We start from the raw sequence: 19,059 nt of genomic DNA, 5'->3' as shown, positions 1-19,059 counted from the left end.
GAGACAAGACAGAGAGACAAGTGAGCCACAGACAGGGAGACAAGACAGAGAGACAAGTGAGCCACAGACAGGGAGAGAAGACAGAGAGACAAGTGAGCCACAGACAGGGAGAGAAGACAGAGAGACAAGTGAGCCACAGACAGGGAGAGAAGACAGAGAGACAAGTGAGCCACAGACAGGTAGAGAAGACGGAGAGACAAGTGAGCCACAGACAGGGAGACAAGACAGAGAGACAAGTGAACCACAGACAGGGAGAGAAGACAGAGAGACAAGTGAGCCACAGACAGGTAGAGAGAAGACAGAGAGACAAGTTAGCCACAGTCAGGTAGAGAGAAGACAGAGAGACAAGTGAGCCACAGACAGCGAGAGAAGACAGAGAGACAAGTGAGCCACAGACAGGGAGAGAGAAGACAGAGAGACAAGTGAGCCACAGACAGGTAGAGAAGACGGAGAGACAAGTGAGCCACAGACAGGGAGAGAGAAGACAGAGAGACAAGTGAGCCACAGACAGGGAGAGAAGACAGAGAGACAAGTGAGCCACAGGCAGGGAGAGAAGACGGAGAGACAAGTGAGCCACAGACAGGTAGAGAAGTCGGAGAGACAAGTGAGCCACAGACAGGGAGAGAAGACGGAGAGACAAGTGAGCCACAGACAGGGAGAGAGAAGACAGAGAGACAAGTGAGCCACAGACAGGGAGAGAAGACAGAGAGACAAGTGAGCCACAGACAGGGAGACAAGACAGAGAGACAAGTGAACCACAGACAGGGAGAGAAGACAGAGAGACAAGTGAGCCACAGACAGGGAGACAAGACAGAGAGACAAGTGAGACACAGACAGGGAGAGAAGACAGAGAGACAAGTGAACCACAGACAGGGAGAGAAGACAGAGAGACAAGTGAGCCACAGACAGGGAGACAAGACAGAGAGACAAGTGAGCCACAGACAGGGAGACAAGACAGAGAGACAAGTGAGCCACAGACAGGGAGAGAAGACAGAGAGACAAGTGAGCCACAGACAGGGAGAGAAGACAGAGAGACAAGTGAGCCACAGACAGGGAGAGAAGACAGAGAGACAAGTGAGCCACAGACAGGTAGAGAAGACGGAGAGACAAGTGAGCCACAGACAGGGAGACAAGACAGAGAGACAAGTGAACCACAGACAGGGAGAGAAGACAGAGAGACAAGTGAGCCACAGACAGGTAGAGAGAAGACAGAGAGACAAGTTAGCCACAGTCAGGTAGAGAGAAGACAGAGAGACAAGTGAGCCACAGACAGCGAGAGAAGACAGAGAGACAAGTGAGCCACAGACAGGGAGAGAGAAGACAGAGAGACAAGTGAGCCACAGACAGGTAGAGAAGACGGAGAGACAAGTGAGCCACAGACAGGGAGAGAGAAGACAGAGAGACAAGTGAGCCACAGACAGGGAGAGAGAAGACCGAGAGACAAGTGAGCCACAGACAGGTAGAGAGAAGACAGAGAGACAAGTGAGCCACAGACAGCGAGAGAAGACAGAGAGACAAGTGAGCCACAGACAGGGAGAGAGAAGACAGAGAGACAAGTTAGCCACAGACAGGTAGAGAGAAGACAGAGAGACAAGTGAGCCACAGACAGCGAGAGAAGACAGAGAGACAAGTGAGCCACAGACAGGGAGAGAGAAGACCGAGAGACAAGTGAGCCACAGACAGGGAGACAAGGCAGAGAGACAAGTGTATGAATGTATCTGTTGTTCATAATGCAATTATTGTTTTATGTAAGCTCCAGTCTGTCAAAATGCTCCCGTGTGTGTGTGTGTGTGTGTGTGTGTGTGTGTGTGTGTGTGTGTGTGTGTGTGAGAGAATGTTTATCAGGAGTTGATGTGCACCTTGTCTGGTAGCCTCTGACTGTATGAATGTGTGTGTTAATGCTGATATGTGTTGTAAAGCGCTTTATAAATGCAGAGCAGAGTCGCTGTCAGTGTGTCGTCACGTCACAGACATGAAGAGCTACAGCTGGGAGTGTCTCTGTGTTGTACGATGTTCTGTGATTATACTCGAGGTCCCCCTACAGTACAGCAGATAAATACACTCACTAACCACCAACAGTGCACTGTCTGGGGTTTTTGTTCAGCTCTCACATGTGTCTGTATCACTGTGTTCACTCACAGCACAGAAATACAAGCCGTTATCTTCCGGCTGCACATCCTTCACTGTGAATGTCCCGCTCTCAGCGTCAGGCTTGGTGGATGAAAACTTCTCCTCTTTGAAATCTCCAAAGTCATGATCTTTGTTGCCAGCTGTTGTGAACACGATTAGTTTCACTGTTTCTCCTGGCAGCTGTCTGTACCAGTACATCTGGAAGTAGCCAGCACCCTTGGTGTGGCTGCAGTTCATTGTTGCATCTTCACCCTGGTTTTCCCAAAGTGTGTCCGTCTGTGTGACATGGCTTCCATCAGTTAGACCTGTGTGTTAACTATAAAGGTTACCATGATGAACCTTTGTTGTTAAATTCTTCATAAATCCTATGGAAGCATCAACATCAACATAATTCTAAATTATAATAACATTAAATAGTTTTATGTTAATGTGTATTTATAAAGCAGCCCACAGTTGATTTCTATTGTAAATTACCTGAAGTCCACAGCAAAAAGATGGACAATCTGAGGAAGCTTCGTTTAATGATGATTACATCCATGTTCTGTCTCACAGAAACCCCCAGAGACTCTTATAGTGGATATGAAGAGCTGCAGGTGGGAGTGTCACTGCAATGTGTGAGAAGATCCTGTGAGCTGTATCAGAGTCTTCAGTATTCTACAGTGGAGTATAGGTAATATTAGTTGTACTGGGGGTCCGCCTGCAGTACATCACAGTATATTAACTTTAACGCTGATCAGTAACGCTGAGAAGCTGATGATCATGTGATGTACAGTATTCAGTTATGTTACAATTAGAGCTGCAACGATGAATCGATTGACAAAAACATAATAGCAAACTATTTTCTTATTTGATTAATTGTAATCTTTCATGAAACAAAAAGCAGAAAATGCTGTTTTCAACCCCGCAAATATGTTTTTATTATTATATTAAAGTGAAAAATGTTAAGGTGTGGACATACAAAAACAAAACATTTAAAGACGTCACCTTGGACTTTGAGAAACTGATAGACATTCACTATTTACTGGATTTACTGGGTCTTCCCCGGGGTCTCCCAGCTGGACGTGCCTGGAACACCTCCCTAGGGAGGCGCCCAGGTGGCTCCTTACTAGATGAACCACCTCAACTGGCTCCTTTCAATGCAAAGTGGCAACAATGTGATTTTTTAATTAGCTAACATAACATCCGGCACCTCAGGAGGGGGAAGCGAGGAACCATCCAAGCTGTGTACAGCAAGGGTGGGACCCTGCTGACTTCAACTGAGAAGGTTATCGGCCGCTGGAAGGAGCACTTTGAGGAACTCCTGAATCCGACTAACACGCCCTCTATGGTTGAGGCAGAGCTGGAAGCTGATGGGGGATCATCGTCAATTTCCCTGATGGAAGTCACTGACCAAAAGCTTAACAATCTACTGTATATATGTGACAGTGTGTGACATTTAGTGTGTTTTCAATAGTTTTGTCCTTAGAGTGGGTTCACTGTTAACAGTCCATGAAATCTTCAAAGCTGCAGGTGTTCAGCACGTTGTCTCTCTGCAGACTGATAAAGGAGAGTGTTTGTATTGACGTGAGGGGAATCTGCAGCACTGTGCCGACTGGTTGCACAGAAATACACACCACTGTCATTTAAGGAAAGGTCAGAAACAGTGAGGCGTGAATGTTTACGGGCATCTCCGTCAAAGCGGATTTTCCCTTTCACGTCGTCCTCTGTGTTTATGAAATTCATATTCAGATATCCCAGAAGCTTCAGAGCTTTATGTTCGTCTTGTTTGTACCAGAGAATAACATCAGCATTTGTTACGTTGTGTGAACAGTTGATCTCACTGGTGACAGATTCACCAGTTTTCTTGGTGATGAAAGGAGGCGTTTGGAGGACACTGTTGGTGTTCGAGGCCCCTGTGGAGAGAAACAAACATTTTAGATATTATTCATTAGTTCTGCAGCTTCCTACACTATTACTACTAGAATATTTGTTCTCACCCTTAATCCATGGCAGATGAAAGAAGTGAAATATGAAGACCATTGACAACATGTTAGAGACTGTGTGACACATCAGCTTTCTGTTCACGTCCTGTCAGCGCCGCTCCTGTAGACGAAAGCACATCACTGTTACAGTTTAATGAACAGGGGAGGTGTCAGTTCTTCTGTATCTTCATCACAGTCACCTTCATCAGCAATGTGTTGATTTTTTCTATTAGAGTGCAAGTTGTTATCCTTGTTTTTATTTGTGAAGTATGTCTCCCCCTGCTGCTGAGAAGAATAATGCTGGTGCATTCAGAGTAAAAGCTTTGAAGTTTAACTTTAAACGATGGCTGATGGTAACTTCATAGGATTTGTGAAACTAAAAATGCATCACTTGATTTATCTTTTAAGTTAGCTCTTTAGTTATTTAGGAAAACGCCTCCAATAGACAATTGGATGTCTCTCTGGAAATGACCTGCACATTATCTTGTTTATATTTACAACGGCAGACTTGATGCAGTTATAATGTAGAGCTGCAAAGATAAGTCGAGCAACAGGAAAATAATTGCCAACTATTGTGATAATCGATTAATCAAGCAAGATTTGAAGAGACCAGGATGGACATTTTCCACTATTTTCTGCCATTTAAGACTATTTTAAACGATTAATCAAGAATGAAAATAATCGTTACTGTAGTGGCAGCCATATTGTAAAGAATGATTAGTAAGTGGAATCAAATTCTGCTCTCATGTCTGATGGTGATTCAAAGGCATAATACTTGAAGTCAAGTTCTCTGCTTTGTGCTTCATTGTGTTACAGCTGACTGTCTGTTGCAGGTTTATCCAGCAGATGGTGCTCTGATCGTCCAGCTGAAGTCTGCACACTCTGCTGTCTGCACATGCACAGCCTCCACTCAGCAGCACAGACGGCTGCAGCTCAGAGTCCAGGGTGAGTGTTAGTCACATCTTTGGTATCATGATAAACACATGATACTCTTTACATACATTACATGAAGGCGTACATACACGTCAACATGCTAACACTCAACAGCCAAGTATAGACTGTGCAGCTTAGACTGAAGAAAAGTGAACAAAGTCACAGGCTGTGTCCAGAATCATTCACTCCTCACTTTCTAGCCAGTTCTATATAGTAGACTGTATAGTGAACTTATCGGCAAAATTAAAAAACACTTTTGGACTATTGAAAATACTTCTCCAAAATACTCTTCATAAAACAGCTTTTATCAACTTCCTGTCTTGGCCTTATACTTTGATGGTTAAAGTGACCTTAGACCAGACTTCTGTTCACATCCTCCGCTCTCCATTTGACCATGGCTGAGCCTGGGGTCAGGACCTCGAGGTTCTAGTGCTCCTGTTTTGTCCTGCAAGTGCAACTTTTTACTGTGTCTTCTACAGAGGGTTTGGCATCTCACGTTCATCTACAGGCTCGCACACAAAATAATCAGGCTCATCAACAGGGTCATCTTGCTCAGTTCTACTTGGACAGGAAAGTGTTTTATTCTGTTCTGTGACCACCAGTGTGGACATATTTGTTGATGTCCCAGTTCATGATGGCAGCGTTCTTTAAAATAGCTCTTTGCGTGTTCAAAGCAAGCGGCAAACTGTAAAGTGATAGCAAAGTCTGAAAAGGGAAGCCAATGCGGAAATGCCTTAAAGCTGCATTCTCTCGAATTGCCAGTAGGGGAGAACTCCACTCATTTAAATAAAATAAAGAAATGTTTTTTTTATAAAACCTGTGTTGTCTTTGTATCAATGAAATACAGACATTAGAATCTGCTAGATGTACAGGTTCTTGTTTCATTGTAATCAAAGTGTTATCTGCATTCAAAGAGTTTAAAATGGACAAAGAGAGACCTACCAGCCTCGTATTCAAACATCGTATAACGTGTGGCTACTCTCAATAAAGACCGGGACGTGTTTGCAGTTTGCAGTTTGCTGTTTGCAGTTTGCAGTTTGCAGTTTGCTGTTTGCAGTTTGCAGTTTGCAGTTTGCAGTTTGCAGTTTGCTGTTTGCTGTTTGCTGTTTTGCTCTAAACATGATAATAATGCACTAATGTAGATAGATAGATACTTTATTGATCCTGAGGGAAATTTAGGCATCCAGTAGCTTAAAAGACATATAACATTACACATCTGCCCCCCCACATTTATTTTGAGTTATTTTTAATTAAGCTACTGGAATTTCCATGAAACAAGAACCTTTAGATCTAGCAGTGTGTGTGTGTGTGTGTGTGTGTGATTATCAAATGAATATATATTATTAATTATTATACTAGTCGAGTACATTTAGTTGATTCACTATATCAGCACTTAATCAGCCTCATGTCAATATGAAAATGTCAAATTTATCAGGGAACACTTATTGTATCTCAGATTGCATATTACTCACCGAGTTTACATCTTGAAATATGGTTTATGCAAAAAGAACATTTAATTGTTGCCCTGCATTTGCTATGACCTTTTATTGTAAACCCATAAGATGATAGTCTTTAAATGTACGGCTGCTTTTTCTTTTTCTGAGACTTTACAGATAATACAGAGAGGGTGCAGAATTCTATTTTCAAACACAAGGGTGGAAACAACACTTTATAAATATCAGGGTTTGCAGGAGGAGATATGATCATCGAGCTCACAGATGTTTCTGTTGCGGTCTCGCACGCATCGTTTCCTGTTTATGTGACTTGTTTTTAGCACAAACATGTTTTTCAAGGGAACAAATGGAGAAAGTAGAAAGTCCTCAGTGTGAGTCCCACTGGGCTCTTCACTGATTCAATGTGATGGAGAAAAGTTTATACAGAAACATTTCGTAAATGGTCGCATTGTCTTACTGTATGTAGTGGTTGACATGAAGATGATTTATGAAGAAGACAGTGGTGAAGGAAGTATTTACATCCTTTTGTAAAAGTACTAATACAACACAGTATACTATAATATACACAGTACTGGTACAAATAAAAATCCTGCATATGTAAAGTTATTTATGTAAAAGTATGTAAGTATAATCAGGAAAATGTCAATTAAAGTGTTAAAAGTAGAAGTACTCAGTAGCACTCATTTATTATATATTATTTTACTTTTTATAAGTAATTAATTTCTAATTCAATTTTTGATATCGGTATTGCTAGCTATTGCATTTCTATTTGTTTGTATTAATATTATTATTATTATTGTTCATCTTTAACTAAGTCTCTTTTACGTATTATCACAATCACTACTGAACCTCTCCATGTATAAAGGTATTTATCTGTGCATGAGCATTTTAATGTATTAGATTAGCTGCTGAAGGTTTTAATAACACAACTGTGAAAGAATACTCAATACTCGAGAGTCTTCTGTCAATCAATTGTTTTGTATTTATTGAGTGCAGTAGTTTAATTGATAATTCATAAGCTCTTCATGTTTTGTTTGCAAAAATCTTAATTTGCAAAGTAACTAAATCTGTCAGATAAATGTAGTTCAGTAAAATACATATGCCTGCAAAATGTAGTAAAATGGAATTAAAATAAAGTACATTCCTCCACTGAAAGGAGATTATAAAGAAACCCTCAGTTTTTATTATTTTCTTTTTTTGTATTACTGGTGATGGTTTAGATTTTACGTCTCTTATTGACTGTAACATAAAAACATTCACATTCATATTTCTGCAGCACATGAACAGCTGTTGTGTGAGACACATTTCTGTTGACTGTAGCTTCAGTTGACACAGTTTGTTCTCCAGCTGTTTGCTCAGCGGTGCAGAGATGCAGCTGCACTCTGCGAGCCGGAGGTTGTGGTAAAGTTTCTGAGCACAGAGAAGGATCTGCAGGCTGCTCTGTGACCACATCCTCTCCTCTGCCCTCGCTCTGCTCACCAACAAAAGCTCTGACCTTCTTCTGCACACAGGAGAGCGCTGACTTCCTGTTGTGTGCTACACTCACTCTTACATTTACTTTCCTACTCACGGTGTTTGAAGAGAATGTAAACCGTCATACTCTTCTCTCACTTGTGCACTTGTGGAGAACCTCGATATGACTTAAGAGGAGACACTGCAGGGAACAGGGGGAAATATTTAACTAATAGATATCAGCTGACACTTCCCCACTTCATGACTCACATTAACATAAGTATATGGTGTTCTGACATGTGATGTTTAAATATGTACATGAGGCATTATGTCATTAAATGTGTGTAATCTACTACATGTCCAGATATAAAGAGAAGTCTGGATGAAGCAGGTTCAAAGTGTTTCATGTTGTGGAACTTATTAATCAAATGAAACTGGAGAACTTTAGTCACCTCAGTTGCTCGTTGGAAAAACTTGTGAAGATGTTTCAACTTTCTGAAGGTGAGAAAGTGATTTCTCAGAAAAGAGACAGACAGACGAGCAGATAAAAATACCTCACGCTGTCTGTGGAAGAAGTGATGATCAGTGTGAGATGTGAGAGCATCATGTGTTTGGATATCAACTGAAATTAAATAGTTTCACTGTGTACAGATGAATGAAAACACGTGATTGAGATCTTTTAACACTTTATTGAAAAGGAAATTTAGCAAACAAGCGATACAAAATCAATTATAAGTATTTTAAAGATGTGATGCAAAGTATTTGCTAATTAGCTTCAGCAAGAATATGCATAAAACTGGAAATCTATTTTAGCTGTTGTGAATATGTAACATTTTCCAGAAACCAACATTATTGAGGTCCAACATCTATTGTTCAGCTCTCAGCTCTCAGTGGTTCTGCTTCCCAGCTGATCTCTGCAACAGACAGAAAGCACAGCTCTTTTTATGTTCCATTCTTTCACATATTACAATGTTTTTAATGTAAAATGCAGAGACAGGCGAACAAACCTGCAGCTTCCACACCAGAAACGCTACACAGGCTCCATAGATGCTGCTCTTGATGATGAAAACACCGTAGGAGAGTTTGGCAGTCTGTGTGCTCCTCAAATATTTCTCTGCAGAAAGTTAAACGTTTACATCAGTGACATGCAGAGGAATAGTTATACGTGCACGCTCATGTAGGACTCCAAATGTTTTCTGTGTGATGATGAGGTGTACAGAAACACCGAATAACATCTTTACCTCTCGTCATGCCTCCTCCTGATGGAAGAAGAAGAGATGCATTAGATGAGGACAGATGATCGTTGATGGAAGAAGAGATGCATTAGATGAAGACAGATGATCGTTGATAGAAGAAGAGATGCATTCGATGAAGACAGATGATCGTTGATGGAAGAAGAAGAAGAGATGCATTAGATGAGGACAGATGATTGTTGATGGAAGAAGAAGAGATGCATTAGATGAGGACAGATGATCGTTGATGGAAGAAGAAGAGATGCATTAGATGAGGACAGATGATCGTTGATGGAAGAAGAAGAAGAGATGCATTAGATGAGGACAGATGATCGTTGATGCAAAAAGATCAAATGGTTTATTTCTGAGTTTAAACTAAACGAACCTTCTTCCCCATGAAGAGAGTCAGAATACGTTTCAGTGTGTGTCCCATTGTAGAAGCTGACGGTGCAGGTGAATACTGTTTCAGGATTGAACCAGTTTTTGGTGGAGACCCTCAGCCTGCTGGTGATTTTGTAAAAGTCGTCTTCCCGCAGGGCAGCGTTGTCTGTGGCCACACCAGTGGTGACGGCCTCCCCGTCGACCTGCCAGGATACACTGACGTGGTCTGGGTAGAATCCGCTGGCCACACACACGATGGTCTTCTTCGGTGCATCGTCGTTTCCACACTCCTTTGATGAAGGTCGAAGCACTTGCACTGTTGGTGGGGTGATATTAAGACCGTCTTCTGCAAGGACAAACAACATGCATCACTAAGTTAAAGCTGCGTATAGATCTGAGTCTATAATGAACATCTCAACACCAGAACACAGATGCCACATGAAACAAGACTCAACTTTCTTTTTCTTCTTTAAAATACTTGTTTTTGAAAGTTATGGTTATGATCTTACCAACAACTGTTAGTTTGGTTCCCTCTCCAAAATGAGCAGGATAAGTGTCTGAGCACAGCGCTGACTCGCAGGTGGAAACTGATTACGCCTGAATTAACATCTTATTTTATTCTTTATGCCATTTGTGAGTTTTCCACTAACCTGTGCACATAAAGTTCACTCACTATATCACAGGATCCACTTATAGAACCATTAATATCATTTAAATATACTTTTTAAAATCACTTTTTGGTGCAGAGAAGAACAAATTAATTTGAACTGAGGAAATGTTTGACGTCCTCTAAATGCCAATTTGAAAATAATGCATTAAGTCTGCAGACTATAGACGAGCAAATAGAAAAGAGATTCATCTCAAATATTCCATTTTCTTTTGCAGGTGAGCAGCAACAAATCACTAAACAAGATATTGAAACAACTCTGAACTTAACTCAAGATTTAAATGAAGAGAAACAAACATTTATGCAGATTGTTTTAATCCTTTTCTTACCCAACACTGTCAGTTTGGTGCCTCTGCCAAAGTAAGCCGGCTCGTAGTTGTTCACACTGATACGAGGCTGCAGCAGAACTGCTCAACCTTTCAGCACTGAGCTGTAAACTGTCTTTGTCCTCTTTTATCAGATACACTTTTAACTTTTAACTTTCACACTCGTGAAACTGCTGATTTAAAGTCCGTTTAAGAGCATAAGATTAAAAAAGTGGTAGCAGTAGCAATTTATCATTTTCTATGAAGACTTTTGATATATTATGTTGATACACATTGAATCATTTTGACAGTCTTACCTAAAACAGTGAGTTTAGTTCCAGCTCCAAAGTGAGCCTCGCCGTAGGAGCACAGAGACTTTCCACTGTTACTAAAACTCTTCCTACGGCCTCTTTATCTGGCTCACTTTGAGATCATTCCAACGCTACTGTCTCTGACATGTCCAGGCTTTAACTTTAATGTACTTTACATTGATTGCAAACCTTCACCTGTTTAATATCCACATGCTTTAAAATGACCTGTAATGTAAAAATGCTGTAAGACTATTTTCTGATTATTTATTCCAGTAACTGCTATAATCATGGTTTAAACATTGGAGATTTGGATTCTGTCGAGCCTTACAGTATCTCTACAGTGTCAAAACATTTGAACAAAATCATAGCTGAATATTTAATGAACTTTAAATGTGTTCTTACCTAAAACTGTTAACTTTGTTCCCCCACCAAAGTCGGCCTGTGCAGTCTGGGTCACAGTGCACTGCACCAGTGCTCAAAACAGCCCAAGATGTGCTTTTACTTTGAAACTTTAGTTTTTAGTTTTATAATAAATGCACATTTCCTTTAGTTTAAAAACCCTCAGCTGCTGCATTACACCCTGTGTTGTTAATTTATGTTTTGAAGAAATTTAGAGCTCTTACTTACCGAGAACCGTCAGTTTTGTTCCCTGTCCGAAATAAGCTTCGTACTGACACAGTGTTTAAGCTTAAGAACAAAAAGCTCTGCACAGAAGTTAAACTTAAAGAGCTGAAGTACAGTACGTTTGTTTAAGACATACTTACAGTACTTTTAACATTTATTCTGATGTCTTATCTTATCATACTGTATTTACAACATGTATATTACTTACCTAAAACTGTTAACTTTGTTCCTCCTCCGAAGTAAGCTTCATTAGCACCAGAGTCACAGTGCACTGGGTCAGTGCTCAAAACAGCCCACGATGTGCTTTTACTTTGAAACTTTACATTTAGTTACTTTTAAATGTACTTTATTGTATTAAGTCATTTTTCTTCAAATCTAAACGTAACATGTACCGCACTGCAGCCTTATTTTGACAAGTTTAATGTAACACAAAACGTTTTCCCCAGACAACAGACCTGCTTTAACTTGTTTTACCTTTTCATACACCAGTGAATCATTCAACTTTAGTCTTACTTACCGAGAACAGTCACTTTAGTTCCCTGGCCGAAATAGGCTTCGTAATTAGCACAGCGCTTCAGCTTAATATCAAAAAGCACTGAGCAGAACTTAAACTATGAAGCACATGAAGTGTCTTCATGCACCGTGTACATAACAACACTTATTACTTTTAATGGATTTAAAGATCCTTCACTTACCTAAAACTGTCAGTTTGGTTCCTTTTCCAAAGTAAGCCTGGTTTGCATTGTCACAGTGCAGAAATACTGAGCATGAAACTCTTTCTCTACCAGAATCATCTTTGAAGTTGTTACTCACACTTCAGTTTGTCTTGGACTCTAAAGCAACGACACATTTATGAAATATAAAATATAACCTTTACCTAAAACTGTCAGTTTGGTTCCTTGGCCGAAGTAAGCAGGCGCAGTGTAGGTCACAGTGTTTTTACTGCAGCTCAATATTCCAACTTTTTTTATTTTATTTAACGCTAACCCAACAACAGTTTTTTCATTTACTTTCACAGCAACTTTCTACTTATTGTAAGTTAGTTGCAGTAAACTGAAGCAGAGACAGATGCTACTTACCCAAAACTGTGAGTTTTGTTCCCTTTCCAAAGTAAGCTTCAGATCCAGTGTCACACTGAATGTCTCCTCGACCAAAACGTCTCTAAAGTTTCCATAATCGGCATGTTGAGCCTCAGTGTAATAATCCAGAGGATGAGGAAGGTTTGAACATGCAGGACGAGCTTCATAATGTCTACATGTGTTGTTTTCTGTCAACATGAGTAAAAGCAGCATCCCAATGCTCCACATATTACTGCAAAATCACTTTCAAATCCTTTTTCCAGATTATGTCCTGCATATAAATGAACTGTTTAATGCCAACGTGTGCTGCCAGTTTCTAGGGCTTCAGATGTGGATGTGTCTGCTCTCCAGGCAGCATGTAGCAGGAACACAATAGCTGTTAATGGCAGGAGGTTTTTGTACAGCGGCTCTATAGGATTGTATCACCGTGGCTCCCTGTCCCCACGGTGAAAAAGCATCAGACAAAAACCTGAAGTCTCGTTGCTTCTCTCCCCTCTCCCTCCCCCACCCAGAGTCTCCATATCTCAGCCTCCATCTCTGTCTGTGAGAGCAGCTGTACAGGTCGGGCTCCAACCTGACTGCTGCTATTTCTGTGACAGCTAAGAAAAGAAGCAGAACAGAGGGAAGCAAAAGGAAAGATGTGTTTGTTGGTGTTTGTTTGTAGCTGTTTAGAGGGAGGGACATCTCTGCTGGTCACACCTCTTTATCCAGCGCGCATCACTGAACTGAGGACACGTTCACTGAGCAACATTCACAACGTAATCATCTGTAATGTGAAAGGTTTCACTCGTCACAGATAATTAATACTTTAATCAGCTCTATGAAGCATTGAAGCCTCTTTAAGGTCATTAAGTTTTGCTTTCACAGCTCTTCTCTCAGCAGGCAGCTGTTTTCAGTGGAAAACCCTGAAAAACACACAAAGTGTGCAGCTAGCTGATGAATAGTGGAGCCAAAGGACCAGATGTTTTCCTTGGTGGAGACCAAAACAAAATATAAAGTGTATACTAATGTGGCTCTGTGGCTACTGAATGTGTAAATATTTGTTTTGCCCCCAAGTGTTTAACACCTGATCTAAGCACAGGCGTTGCACATAAACATTTAGTTTAAATGCTTTGACATGTTGCATTAGTTTTCTGTGTAATCTTTTCTGTCCGTCCCTAAATTGAAAAAAAAAAAAAAACACAACTCTCTGTCCTTTTATTAATATCCTCTTTAAACTACATGAATAGTTTGTCGCTTTTTAATCCTACTTTTAAATGTAACTGCACTATGATACATTATAAGCATAGCTCAGACCATTATGTAAAACAGAATAAACTTTATTGATCAGCCGAGGCAGGAAAGTTATCTTTGATCTAATCCAGGGGAAAAAATACACACAAAACCGTGTACACAAAACCGTGTACATAAAACCGTGTACACAAAACCATGTACATAAAACCATGTACACTAATCCATGTACACAAAACCATGTACATAAAACCATGTACACAAAACCATGTACACAAAACCGTGTACACAAAACCGTGTACACAAAACCGTGTAAACAAAACCGTGTACACAAAACCGTGTACACTAAACCGTGTACACAAAACCATGTACACAAAACCATGTACACAAAACCGTGTACATAAAACCGTGTACACAAAACCGTGTACACAAAACCGCGTACACAAAACCGTGTAAACAAAACCGTGTACACAAAACCGTGTACACTAAACCGTGTACACAAAACCATGTACACTAAACCATGTACACAAAACCATGTACACAAAACCATGTACACAAAACCATGTACATCAAACCATGTACACAAAACCATGTACATAAAACCATGTACACAAAACCGTGTACACAGGGTAAAAATGATCCCATGAAACCAAACCAAAGTCATTCACACCCATAGTGTACAGCATACCCTCATATTTAAGTGTACTCTACTTTGTTGACCCCATGATTGCATTTTGGATAAAAGAATCTTTGCAAATATTTTTTTTTGCCAAGAGTATTATATAGCAGCGTCACCCTGAGGGGAGCAGGGTGGGGGGGATGTGTTTCATCATTGGTAATATATCACATTTACTTCATAAATATGTAGCTCAGTATAATAACGCTTAAAAGTAAAGTAAGGTCAATACAGGCCAGTCAAACTACCACATGTAAGTGTAATCCCACATGAACCCTGTAGAGGTCAGTGTATGCTAACCTCTTCATCTTGATATACTTCCATCTTTTCATCCTGGCTTCACACAGAATTAAATAATATAAAAAGTGCAGACTTGAGCAAAGAGTGACACAGATGAGACTCTGTACAGGGCAATAATGTTGTACGGGACGTTTAAGGCTTACAATGTTAACACCTGCTTCCTTATCGGACCTGATCAGCTTTGTGGTTTTGTGGAGACAGTTCCTGTACCTTTAATAGACGAGTTTGTCATGCTGGGTTTTTTATAAGTTTTCTAGTTTCTAGTTAATGTAAGTTTCTTGTTATGTCCTCCATATTAACCTTCTTAATTTCTCCCTGTCCTCCCACCTCCCTGTCCTCCCACCTCACTGTCCAGCCTCCTCCCTGTCCTCCCTCCTCCCTGTCCTGCCTCCTCTCTCCTCTTTGTCCTCCCTCCGCCCTGTCCTGCCTCCTCCCACCTCCCTGTCCTCCCACCTCCATGTCCTCCCTCCTCCCTGTCCTGCCTCCTCTATCCTCCCTGTTCTGCCTCCTCTATCCTCCCTGTCCTGACTCCTCCCACATCCCTGTCCTCCAACCTCCCTGTTCTCTCCCCTCCCTGTCCTCCCTCCTAGATTGTGGCTTCCTAGTAACGCCACACCTTAAATGTTCTTGAGTCACAGTCACAGGTGCATTTTACCAACAAACTACGCTGGGGAGAAGGGAGTTTTTCAAATTCATTAAACAAAGTAAAACTCATCAGTTAGGGGACTAATTGTTGCAGCTTTATAATATTGCGAATATGCACCTTTTCAGAGAATGTGCACAGTAAGCAACTTTAATTGCAACGCATGCTCTGTTAATTAATCCATGACGAACACCTGTGTTGTGGCCTTGGTGGGTCCTGATTGGTCACGAAGGTCTTTTTAACCCGACGTTGTCCCGCCCACTTTGTTACCCTCCTCAACTGTCACGTGCTGGCCGTTAAACTCCTCACCAGCACAAATAAAGGAATTATTTGGTCTATTAAACCCCCAGAAAGGCCGCCAAACACATTTATTACAGTTTTGTCGAGTTCGCTGTCAACAGTTCAGTCGTGTCTCCTCAGGGCGGCCATGAAGCACCTTGTTCGCCGCTCGGAGCTGCTGCTGAGGTCCAGTTCGCCGGTTCTTCCTCACACCAACGGTTGTCCAGTCTGAACTTGGGTTTTCCTGTCCTTTTGTTACTCCCCCCGAATACTTTACACATCTCTATAATGCCGGAAGTTACTGCTTACCAAGGTAAGCCTTTTGTTTCTTTTGCTAAAATATGTATCCTAAATTGATGTTGAGGCTTTGTTTACTTTGTGTCTTTAGCTTGGCTAAGCTAACATTTGGCTAAGCTAACATTTGGCTAAGCTAACATTTGGCTAAGCTAACATTTGGCTAATCTAACAGCTGTGTTGCTGCTAAGCTAGCTGTGGTTGTTGTTGGCTGCTAATTTTTTACTTTTTTGTGTGATTTGACATTGATTGTGAATTTGATAAACATCTTTTTCTTTATGTTTTGAAGGCTGATCATTTGGTGAAATATGAATTCTCGTGTGTGGCTGAATTGAATAAGGTTTTACTGCCAAAGTGGGTCATTCACTTACAAGGAATGTGCCATGATAGAAACAATACAATATACTTGTACATGAAAACTACTATAACAAATATGGACCAACTAACTGTATTTATATTTGTAGAAATTGTTCCATTGTGTATATTTGTGCAATAATTCAACTGCAACACTGGTTTAGTCGGGCGTTAATACTGCACATTTCAACAAAGTTATACTTTTCTTGCATTCTAACACACTTAATCATAGATCCCATTTTTCCCATTATAATTAACACTGTTGTTTTATATATTGTAGTATACATATATTCGTTTTACACATTTCGTATTTCTTCCATATTATATGTTGTAGTATAATGCACACATGCTTGCATACCTATTTCTATTTTTCTTATAATTTATGTATGTTTCTAAAATTGGGAGCAACTGTGACTTTACCCAATTCCACCAGGGATCAATCAAATATCTTATTCAGAATTTTTTGTTAATCGACATTCAACTTTTTTCCTATATCGGAGGCTGTAGCTTGATTTCTTTTAAATTGTATAGAATTATTCTGAAAGTTGACATTAGAGCGGTTTATTCCCACTACAGCTACAACGATTAGTCAATTAAACGATTATTCTATTTTGATTTTGAAATTGATTTATCATCAGTCATTTTCCATAATAACATTTATTTTTAAATGCTGTTTTCAGCTTCTCAAATATGATCATCATATTGAAGTGACTATTTTTGGGTTTTGGACTGACAAACTGGCATGGACTCTTTTCTGACATTTTATAAACCAAACGATTAATTTAGCAAATGATTGACAGAGTAATCGATAATGAAAATATTTAGTTGCAGCCCTAATTTCCATACTTATGAACAGTCTGCACTGCAATACTAAATAATCTGATTGTTATGTATATTAACATTATAGTGTAACACATACTGTACAATACATGCTCATACAGTATTTAACACATTTTCATGCCTACACTCTTGCGCTACCTGACTGTACCTCAGCCCTCTATGTACTGTGCATAGTTTGCTGTACTGTAAATAGCTACATGTTGAAGTTTGCTTATTTGTTTAGTAGTTTTTTTTAGCTTTGTCTGTATTGTATTATGTCAATGTTTTCTCTGTGCAAAACAACAGAAAAAAGAGAGCAGGGTTTTCAGTGAGGGGGGGACATTAAACCACATCACTGTGTACTGGCAGCGCAGAAATACACAGCCGAGTCTGATAGATTCACACTGTGAATAATCAGAGCTCCTGTTACAATGTCTTGTCTTGTTATTGCAAACCGATCTTCAAACTGCTTCTCATAGTTGGGTTGACTGCCAGTGTAGCTGTATCCAATTAAATTCATCAGACCTCTTTCTTTTTGCTGGTACCAGAGCATTGCATACTGGTTGTTATCGTTATGACTGCATTTAATGTCTACCCTGGCTTTGTCATTGACTATTCTTGGATGAGTCGGCTGAAACGTCACACTCTTAGCTCCATCTGTGGGGAGAAAACAGATTTAAAATGTAGTTGGTACAGAAGCCATGGTGAAAAAGAACATTAAATCAATTGCTGTAAAAAAACGCAAGTAAAATTGTTATTCTTGCATTTAATTACATTAAGACTGCAACTAATGAACCTTTTCATTATAGATTTATTTATCTGCCGATTTCTCGATTAATGTGAGAAATTTGTGAAAAATGTCCATCCCCGTTTCTCAAAGTCCAACACGAAGATATTCAGTTTAATACGATAAAAAGCAGAACATCTCTATATTTGAGCGCCTGAAAACATCAGTTTCTGCTATATTTGCATCCAAGATTACTTTAGCGATTAGTCAATTATCTAAATTGGATATTATTTTTCTGACGATTTGACTAATCGTTGCAGCGCTACATTACATGGAAGCAAGATGAGGAGAAATCCGATCACAGTTGGCGACATCCTCCAGGCTCGCTCTGCTGCAGGAGAAACTTCCTTCAGTGAGAGTTGTATAAAGAGAGGCAATGCCTCATGTGAAAGATGAGGGTTTCAGTGAGGGGGTGGCATTAAACCACATCACTGTGTACTGGCAGCGCAGAAATAAACAGCCGACTGTGAAGGGTTTGCTTTGCGTATAATCAGAGATCCTCTCACTGCGTCTTCTCTTGTCAGCTTGAATTGTTGTTCAAACTGACCCTCATAGTTTGGGGCGCTGCTTTCATATCCAAACCCAATGAGTGTCATAGACAGACTGTCCTGGACCGTTCTGTGCTCATACCAGAGCATTATTGAGAGGGAAGTATCGTCATGACTGCAGTTAATCTGGACCTCAGTGCTGTCCTTCACGATCTGGGGAGGAGATTGTTGAAATATAACTGCGCTCACCTGACCTGTGGAGAAAGCAGATTTAAGATGAAACTCATTGAAGCAACATACAAAGAGACAGTATTTATATTCTAAACATGATACACATAGTTTCATTTGTTATTAAAGATGAAATTTAAAATCTTACATGAGAACCAGATGAAGAGAGAACCAAATGTGTGCACGGGTGAAAACATCTTCAGGCTCTAATGTGAGGAAGATGAGGCTCGGGGTGAAGAGGGAAGGTCTGTTAGTTCATCACTTTATTCTCTTAAAGCTTCATGCCACGTGCTGTGCCTCCACCTATTGGTTGAATCTTCACGTGTGTCTCTGCTTTACATTACCACATGCATCTTTGGACTATATCTCTGTTCATATTCTTTTTATTTCTTGTTATACTTCATACTGTGAACCTTTGCACATTCCTTGGAC

The 19,059-nt window shown here is 40.2% G+C and overlaps 1 gene segment (V, D, J or C); it reads right to left on the bottom strand.

Moving 5' to 3' along the window:
• Positions 1-8,599: 8,599 nt before the first annotated feature.
• Positions 8,600-18,240, bottom strand: LOC115012074 (T-cell receptor beta-1 chain C region-like). The segment is given in 8 exon segments: positions 8,600-8,844; positions 8,938-9,044; positions 9,172-9,189; positions 9,548-9,889; positions 12,146-12,195; positions 15,801-15,805; positions 17,483-17,781; positions 18,183-18,240. Coding segments are annotated over 8 exon segments (891 nt in total).
• Positions 18,241-19,059: the final 819 nt, after the last annotated feature.

The sequence above is a fragment of the Cottoperca gobio genome, chromosome 8, assembly GCF_900634415.1.
Source record: "Cottoperca gobio chromosome 8, fCotGob3.1, whole genome shotgun sequence".
NCBI lineage: Eukaryota > Metazoa > Chordata > Actinopteri > Perciformes > Bovichtidae > Cottoperca > Cottoperca gobio.
This window is presented reverse-complemented; position numbering and strand designations above follow the sequence as displayed.